The sequence below is a fragment of the Sycon ciliatum genome, chromosome 1, assembly GCF_964019385.1.
Source record: "Sycon ciliatum chromosome 1, ocSycCili1.1, whole genome shotgun sequence".
Classification (NCBI taxonomy): domain Eukaryota; kingdom Metazoa; phylum Porifera; class Calcarea; order Leucosolenida; family Sycettidae; genus Sycon; species Sycon ciliatum.
In genome coordinates, this window is record NC_088643.1 from 17,671,201 (window position 1) to 17,680,817 (window position 9,617).

At 47.2% G+C, this 9,617-nt stretch overlaps 2 protein-coding genes across 2 annotated transcripts; one reads left to right on the plus strand and one right to left on the minus strand.

The window, feature by feature from the left end:
• The first annotated feature begins 207 nt into the window (after nucleotides 1-207).
• LOC135815810 (uncharacterized) lies at nucleotides 208-5,640 on the plus strand. The gene is made up of 2 exons (XM_065329155.1): nucleotides 208-1,311; nucleotides 3,530-5,640. Exons 1-2 carry the CDS (start codon nucleotides 612-614, stop codon nucleotides 4,135-4,137), a joined length of 1,308 nt encoding a protein of 435 aa, XP_065185227.1. The 5' UTR covers nucleotides 208-611; the 3' UTR covers nucleotides 4,138-5,640.
• A 2,133-nt stretch (nucleotides 5,641-7,773) lies between these two features.
• Nucleotides 7,774-9,205, minus strand: LOC135815821 (carbonyl reductase [NADPH] 1-like). The gene has a single exon (XM_065329165.1). The coding sequence runs from the start codon at nucleotides 8,982-8,984 to the stop codon at nucleotides 8,154-8,156; it is 831 nt and encodes a 276-aa protein (XP_065185237.1). The 5' UTR covers nucleotides 8,985-9,205; the 3' UTR covers nucleotides 7,774-8,153.
• Nucleotides 9,206-9,617: the final 412 nt, after the last annotated feature.

Here is a 9,617-nt window from a genome sequence, read left to right on the forward strand (position 1 = left end):
CCATCATCGACACGATCGACCCTACCATCGCGTTCCGTCTACTTCCGACTCCGAGCGAGCAAAAAATAATTTCGTAAATGGAAAGGCTGTTAGCTAGCTCTCTCACTGTGGAATCCACACCTAAAATCTAATCTTGTCAGTGACTCTCAGACCTAGTGTACAGGCTACCTTCATGAACACCAGCAGTTACGCCAGTAATATCCCTTACCGAGATTGCTGATTACTCCTGTGTCGCCCTCACGTGAGCTGTGGCGGGTTCTACATCATAAATTGAACCCGACAAAGGGGAAAGCAAATCATAACTGACTTCATGTTCAGAGCTGAAGTTTACTGCAGAGGAACACGCTCACTAAATTCTGCACAGTACATTTTTTGCTTCTCCGACGGTGTTCGGCTGAATTATTTCCTTCTTTTCTTTGGAAGTAGCTAGGTATTTTGTTGCTGATGATATCCTGGCGTGCGGATTGGATATCGGTGCAGGACAGCTCAATTTACCAAACACGAAGGAAGAACGGGCACACATTCACGAGGAAACGTCGGTCAAAAAAAACTGCCGGAAGTTTTCTCAATTCAGCCGCTCGCGTCCGTCGTCTTCGTACGGCAGTCACACTATGTGTCCGTTCCAGGCGGTTCTTCCGGGCGATGTTGGCGAAGATGCGGAAAAGCCTACTGAAAGACCCGACTGTGAGAAGATGCTATCTCCGTACAGCGGTAATGATGAGGAGGTGACGGATAGCGAGCCCACTGCTAGCCCGGCCGGCGACCAGGCAGACGAACTGGAAAGTGACGAAGAGCCGAAGAAAGTCATCAGCAAGCGCGCTGCATGCATGCGGAAAAAGAACCGCTCCCATTTTGGCCGAGAGGGGAAGAAGCGACGGCTTGCTAATGACCGGGAGCGCAAGAGGGTCCGAACAATGTCGGAACAGTTCCAGAACTTGTCCACGTGCCTACCAATTCCGGAAGATGAAGTGTCCACCTTGCCACGGAAGACCATCCTGGAAGAGGCCATATGGTACATCCAAGAGCTGCTGTGGATGAAGGACACGATGGAAGAGGACCCTGATACTGCGACTTCACCCGAGAATCTAATAACCCTGGAGGAGAGACCACCGCCACCAAGCGTACAGCGGCATGTAGCAAATCTGAAGCAAAGGGAAGAGGTGCACAACGCTCGCAAAGCGAGAAGACGCGAGCGGCGAAGAGCCAGGGCCGCCCTAGCTCGCCAGCAAGCAACCAGCTTGACCAATGTAGTATCAACAGCGGCGGCAGAAATCAAAGTGACCAAGCCGGGACCACTATCCTTTCCTCAAGGTAAGCAAATGAAGGTACAGTGAAATAACTTCACCATGTAATGATGTAATGATGTAATGATGTAATGATGTAATGATGTAATGATGTAATGATGTAATGATGTACTTCGAAAGGTCTTTAGTAAAAACCCACTGTAGAAGTATGTCAGTTCTAAATAGCAAGTCACAGATGTGCTTCAGCTGACATTATCCTTTTGGTGGCAAATCTGCAGCCTTGTAGAGCATGGCCCTGAAGCGATGTGTATCATGGGACAAGTAATAGTCGGGGGTAGTGCTTTGCGAGCAGACTTGCAGGGTCGACGGATGGAGGGAGCTTGTCGTGCATTAAATTCTGGACGGAGTTGGGTGAATGAAAGTCTAACCAGGTTGAAAAGCAAAGCACCACCTGGCCTGGTGGCAGGGACTGGTCTATCGCTACAGCTACCCTATTCCTATTTCTCTGGATCTGAATCAGATGCTGAAGAGAGAGCATACGCTTGAAGTTGTACCGGCGAACTTCACTTATCTGGATATCGGTACCTACCTGTCTCGAACTATCCATGTTGTCAGATGAGCCATATCTCAACTCTTCTCTAGATATCTCTTGTTCACTTTGAATGCAGATATGATATTTTAGTTGCCAATAGTGACCCGCACAAATCAAGAATGAAAAGAAAAAACAAGGACAAAGTGTTCTGGATTCAAGCTTCACGCCCTGGAAAATGCTAGTCCGGATAACTGAACTTTGCTCAATCTACAGACACCTGTAGCTTGTTCGACCTTGTTAGGTCTCATCAGCGGGGCTCACAGTGGCCTCACTGATGACAATGACTCGAAGTTTAGAAATATTTGAGAAGGCGGCGAGGTGACAGCAGTTTAAGGATTGCAGTAAATAGAACCAGCTGAAGCGTCATTTCACGAAGGTTTCATTGAGATGTGAGTTGAGAAATACATGTAAATTGGCGCAAAGCATCAAAAAAGTCAGGGTGCTCCAAACTGCAAGAAAACACTGTGAGCTGTACACGAAAGCAGATTTACTTTGACGCTAACCAGAAAGACTGCTCAATCAAGGCGTGGAGATCGAATCAAGGTTCCAGCCGTGGATGCCTGGAGTTCAAGCACCTGCCTCGTAGAGCACAGAAAGTCCGTCTTTATAGACAGTGCTAGTGGGTCCTTTGACACCGGTTCAAAATGTGTGTTGAAACATTAGCTGGGCCCTGCAATGCCCGTAGACATGCAGTCAGGACACAGGGTCTAGAGTGATCACCATACACTGGATATAGTAGTATGCTAGGTTCTCGAGAATTTCAACTTGCGAGACTGTACGTGTGTATCTCCTGCTAGAGGAATCCAAGAGGACGGAATGTTATATCCATGCATGGCGATTGTGAGTTTGAAGCTTTACTGCAGAATGCAGATCTAAGTTTTAGTGAGGGTGGTGGCATCAGTCCTACGGATGCGGGTAACTTAGTCGGACTGGGCAGGTCGGGTAGCGCATGGTTGATTCCTTGATCACACGTCAGGTCATAGTCATGACTGATCTTGGCTGCATAGAAGCCTGCCCAGCACAGAACCTCGACTTAGCCACGACACATTACACACTGGCACATGCAACTGACCTGAGGCTGTCACTTGTCTCTTTTGACAAATGACCATGTACGAAACCTGCCATTTGATGCCAGAACGACCGCCGCAGTCCATCCAGAAGCGAGGATTGACTTCGGATTGATCAAAACCGTACACTAATCGAGCTTTCACTTTTGCAATCGCACGTAGAACGCCTGTTCAGTTTTGTTTGTGAAGTCTGCAAACAGGATCAGTGGGCAGACTTAGCCCGTCTAAGATCAAGCTAGCAGCACTGTGTGTGCTTTTTTCTTTTCTCCACAATTACAAGGTTCTCTTGTAGCATCTTCCGTGACCTAAGCTTTCAGTATCCAGCGGCCCAAAGCTCCACCCGATCTGACATATGTTTGGCTTCTGCTGAGCATTACAAAGTTACTATAGGCAGCTGTGAGCCGCAATCTGCAATTGCTCAGCACACACCATTCAGCTTCCAAAAGGGGTACCGGTACCTGGCTGATGCAACCCACTTATCAGTGTGTGAGAAAATACATACTAAACCTGGCAACGTAAATCAGACATCTCACAATGAGTGTCTCTCCAACTTTTGCTCCAATTCTCTCTCTCTCTCTCTCTCTCTCTCTCTCTCTCTTTGTCACATGCACATTCTTGCCTTGCAGAATTCAGTAGCCTGGTCAGCAGTCCGCATCTTCACACACCGATGTACACGCCGACATCACTATTACTCACAGCCTCCACGGACGCTGCACCGGTTGTATGCACTATGGGCATCCCTGCGGGGAATCTTCTCCAGGCCGGCCAAGCAAGTCAATGTGCAACAATCCACGGATCTCCTCCGCCAGCCAGCATTGGTCAGGTTACACCGGCAGCTACAACGAGTAACAGTCCCTTGTCGGTGGTGGGTGCCAGCCTAAGTCCTGGCTCTCACACGCTGAGTAGCACCATCACGCCGTGCAGCGAGGGAGCTGCTGCAAACATGTTTGACGAGCTGATGGGTTTCGGAAACATACCCACGGCACCGCCCACCATTCCGCCATGTTCGTACGAAGCCGCAATTAGTTCGGCGTTCTCTGCACCGGTCTCCCAGTCAGAAACACTTCAGTACCCATTGCTGCCGATGCCTGAACTTGGTGATATGCTCCTGGGAGATTTCGAAGCCTTGTTGACAAGATCGAATAGCTTCGGTGAGCCTAATCCAATGTTGACGCCCGGTATTGACAATGTTGATCTGGATGCTGCATTTCTAGCTGACCTACCGCCCCTTTGAAACTCCATCTGTTAGGCATCTGCAACCTTATGCAGCTTTTTGATAGAGGCTGACTTCCTACCCAGTCATCTTCTGCAGTCAGCGAGTGAAATACGATCAGTACTGCAGTGTCTTCCCATTGCCACCCAGCTCCAGCCCCGGTGTGCATTTAGTCCTAATAGCGCCGCTTGGGGACTATGATCCTCCATGTTCAAATGGTGTGGAACTGTGAGTGGTTTGCGGAGTGATGTGGAGAACAGGACCAAGTAACCTTAACCCAGTGCAGTGGCGAGGGTGCTTGCTCTTGCGTGCTGGTAACAGAAAAATGAGTTCTTGTGTGGATCCATCTGTCCCTCGATCCGTCCCACTGGGGTGCTTGCTGATGAGTGTTGATAGCGGCAAAGTGAGTTCTGGCATGGATCCATCAGTCACTCCGGACCTCTTTCCGACAAGGCCATACTTAAAGGAACCCTGTGCAACACTTGCGCCATCTATATACCTCTTAGCAGCTACTATGATTCCATGCAGCTTCCTCAGCCGGTCCAAGTCTCCTGAAACTGCGTTGCGATTGGCAGACCTACCGGCGTTCTCTTCAAGGTTACGCCTGTTCAGCAGAATGTGGACGCTGATCTGGGTCACAATTGTCAAGCCGGGCATATGCAAAGTGTCCTTGTTTCCCGGTTTGTGACCTCCCGCTCGACATCCAGACTTGTTTGTGAGTGACTGCTACTGAGTTATATGCCGCTATGCCAAGCAGACTGATCATCTTCAACAAGAACACAGTTATCACTGATGCTGTTGGGTAGTCGGTTGCTGGCACAGGCAAGATGCATCCCGCTATTGTTTCCAGCATTGTAGATGGCTGCATCATTTGGGAGTGGGCACGTCTGAGCAGTCTGCTGGAGTGCCAATACGCGTACTGTCTGTACTGAAGTCTGCTTGAACAGTTGAGTTCATTCGCCGTCTACAGCCTCAATGCAATACATTTCCGTATCCGGACGAACTGCACACTATTTCGTGTGAACCTGACTTTCTCTGTGCGGATTGCGTTGCAAGAAACCAAAATGTTGTTGCTTGGTCAGAATAGGCAAAGTTGTGTTCTACATGTGTGCAGTCCAAGTGCAGCTTAGGAGTTAGGAGGACACGTGACATATCCAATTTTGATTCCAGCCTACGGTCCTGAGAATGATCATACGGACCAGAACGTACTTATTTTCTCTTTTTTCTCTTTGCATTACTATTATTACAATATGGAATACCTTTTGAGGACCCTGCTTACACTTTTCCAGTCAATTGATTGCTGATGCAGAGCACTGGTATCTGCTATAATACAATTTATTCAATAAATGTACCAATTTTATAATTATCCCTTGTAGGAATGCTATTCTGAAGCTTCAGTGTACCACCCACCCAGTAACAGGGCTGTAATGTTAGCAGTGCAGCGCACCTCAACGGGCCTCAAACACCTCTTCCGAAGTTTTGTAGCCAAGGGTACTCAATTTGCAGGCAGACCTGTATCCGCGGTTAAACGAATGCTTTAGCCAGAGCCTCGGTTCTTTTTACTGGTTTTCCCCACTGGTCCGGTAGGAGTAGTCACACATCCAGAATAGGACTCCCATGAGGTCAGCTCCCTTTGCGTTCTAAATTCAAATTGCAAGACAAGAAAAACGCTGAACCGTCATGCGAGCATTTCCATTGGAAGGCAACAGTTGCCGGAAATCTTAGCTGATAGTATGCCTACGACCTTTTATCGCCCCGGCACTGTGTTTGTGGAACTCGACAGATGCCAGTACAGTGTATACAGTTTGTCAAGATCTTCCAGGTTAGGCTACCCAAACCCAAAGATACCATTGGTAGGACTGGCATGTGCTGGTTGCAAATATGCATGATGATGTTTTCAGTCTACCATGACATTGTGGACTGCAAACATTGTTATGTTGTCCACCTTCGGTTCCATATTCAGAGTTCGACAAATCACAATGGCTTCAAGCAGGGAGTAGTAAAATTACTCCCTGGCTTCAACTGGAAGACTGTGATAACCAGGGAGTCGTAAAATACCTGGTATTTACGACTCCCTGGTGAGCACCTGGGACTCCCTGGTGATTACCAGGGAGTACTAAAAATACCAGTTTTTTAGAACTCCCTGGCCCTGGTTATCACTGCATGTGCCCTTGGCACTCCGTGGTTGCAGTGCATTTCAATCCAATGCTGCACGCACACAGAAGCTACTGCATGCATGTTGTCAATGAGATTATGACACAGACATGCAATTTCTTGAAAGTTTCAGTTCGACCTACACGAGTGGTAAGGGATTTGGGTTCCTACTTCTTAGGCCGAAATTATCTGAACCGGGCATGCGGAAAAGTCCCGGAAACAAACCTTGCAGTCACAAGTGTGTTAGGCTTAAGTGAAGGCTTGTTTGTGGTCTGTGGAGAATTCTCGGTAAAATAAGGCTTGTCAATCGTTTCACAAGCTTGCTCATTGTATTGTTCCTTTAGAAGTACTTGTACTTACCACTTCAGTAGAAACAAAACTTACATTTCAGGCCAAGTTTTTAGGATTTCGAGCTGATAAGTGACAGTATTTAGGGGATACTAGGCGCCCGTATCGTGCAGAATTCATACACATGTCGCACTGCGTCTGTCTTTGAATTGCACTATTGACACAAAAAGAGTGTTGCCGTTGTTTCTTTATTTTAATTCACCATATGAACAGGCAAGACTGCCTTCTCACCGGGGGCTATTGGCCCACGGCTCTCACAATACTAGTATGATGAAAGTGTTTTTAATGATTGTGTATGATGAAGAAGATCGTACACATTAAACACTTTCATCATATTGTGAGAGCCGTGGGCCAATGGAAGCCCAATTTATAGTAGTCCCATTGGATAATTTTAACAAAATATCAGTCCACGGTGCAAGCAAAAGCAATCGTTAAAGCCAGGGGGGGGGGGGGGTCTTTAGAACCAGGCTCCATACATTCGCGGCATACTGTAAAATGGGTAACTATTGCGACGTAAAAATGTTTGCGAATTTTGCGAGATGCCCCGAATCGCAAACTTTAAACAACGCAAACTCGCGCCATGTAAAGTTCAGTGCAAGGACTGACTCGATTGTGTAGAACGACTGTAGAACGACTCGCAAACATTAAACAGCGCAAACCAGTCTCAGTTTGTAAAACGCAAACATTTATTGTCGCAAACGTTACCCGTTTTACAGTATCGGATGGTGTATATACAGTCATGTACTTTTACTTCCATCATGCTGTCTGATGACGAAACTCTTGAGTTAACGGCAGAAAAGGACTTGGTTGTGTCATTGTTGTGTGAATGTTGTACTTCCATGTGTATTAACAGGTGCTGAGCATACTTCGGAACACTTTTGTGCAGGCAAATCACCCATGAGATTCACACCTCACTCAAGTGCATGCACCCTACCCTGCGCGGGCACTTCTGTTGACTGCATGCACTCCCTCTGAGCCCACGTCAACCCTGTTGCAGTCAAGCCTGAGCATAACACTCTTGACTAGTTTCGGTCGCTGCATGCAGGTCCAACATGGCACCTGGTACACTAAAAGTCGGTCGCTGGTCGCGCAAGGCAGGTGGTCGCTGTATCCGGTGCAGTTCCTGTGTAGACCTGTTCGTGCATGGAAAAACGGTCAGGTGGTCACTAAAACCAGTTTTTACTGTGGGTATGATAAAAGAAAGCAATCAAAGTGAAAACAATAGGGCGAAAACACCATTGGTGATCTAACAGTCAAATGTCAATGCAATTCGACTAAAAACTCCCACACCATGCACACACACACACAAACACACTTGTAGTCTACTTGCTCACTGGCATAAACTGGTCACGTGGGTCTCCCCGAAGAACTTGATAAACACACACATACGCACGCACACACACATGCACGCACGCACACACACACATGTACACACACACATGTACACACACACACATGCATACACACGCAAGCGCACGCCTGTAGCAAGTGGATCAGTGGAGACTAAACACACGCTTGTCACCATCACCATAGTCTTACCACTCAATTACTTTCTTCAGGTAGTAAAAATCACCAGTTGGACTGGCATCTGGGAGGAGGGACAACATAACAGGGGTTTCTGCACCCTGGTCCGGAGTCAAAGGACCCTTGTGCGAAGTCATGTCTGTACAGACATAGCCAGGGCAGCAAGCATTGATGCAGATCTTGTCGCCTGGACGCTGACTCGCCAGATCACGTGCCTGCACTTTCGCTAGAGCTATCATCAGAGCCTTGGATACAGAATAGGCTGAATCGTGGGGCCAGTTCTTGGGCTTGCCTCCTTCTCCAGCCTCCACGACCTCCTTGATATACGAATGTGCAAGCTGCACAAGTTCATCTTCTGCTAGAGTTGCCGAACTCAGCTTTGACTCCAGTTCTACATTCTTTATTCGCCTTAGGAGACCAGACTGCGACGCTACGTGTACCACACGACCGCTTGGCCGGAGAAGAGGAAATAGCTGGTGACACACATCTAGTGTGCCGAAGAAATTCACTCCAACCGTGACGCGTGCCTTTTCCTCAGGAGGAGCAGTTGATGCCACCTTATATGCTAGGCCAGCATTGTTGACCAGCAAGTCCAAGCCGCCATACTGGGTCTTCAAATGTTCAGCTAAACGCTTTACACTCTCCTTGTCTGTGATATCCAGTTGGTGAAATTTAGGTGAGAGTCCCAGCTCGTTCAACGTGCTGCACGCAGTCTTTCCGTTTTTTTCATCACGCGATGTCAGAATCACATCGCCTTGGAACTGTGAGCAGAGAGCTTTCACAATGGACAAGCCAATACCTTTGTTGCTTCCAGTTACCACAGCCACTCGTGTTGCGGACATTATCTTCGTCGGTAAACCTTGCCGCGAGGGAGCTAAATTGCACTCACACCCTTGGCTCGTTTGGTAATTTCGTTACACACCGAAGAAGATAGATGACGGACTCAGTGCTCACGACTTGTACAGGTAGAGATAGGCTGGTGGTTATAATAATACCATTTACATGACAATAATGTTATCAGCTTCAAAATTCAAAAAGCAAACGTATCTTTTCCACTCGAACTACATCATTATTGTAGAACGGTAAAAATATTATAAGAGTATTTTTTAGGCACTATAAATTATAAATTATTTAAAATTATCGTGATCAAAATAATTAATTCTCACTTCAAAACCATCAAGATCTGCCTTCAACTAAACTGGGCCATGGCATGGCATGGGCCCGATCGCCGGGCATTGGAAACTGAGATTGCGTAAATTTTGTATGTACACAATGCCTATGTCAATGGGTACTACAGCATAGTATGTCATGATGAATAAAGCGTTAAGTTACCACTTACATTGTACATGTACTAAGAGTATAACGGTATTCTTGACTACCCTGTTCAATTAGTCCGGGGGCCAAAGTAGGAAAAAGTCACGTCTAAAAAATTTCGATGTTGACATCATTGATGTTGACATCATTGCTTGTTCTGT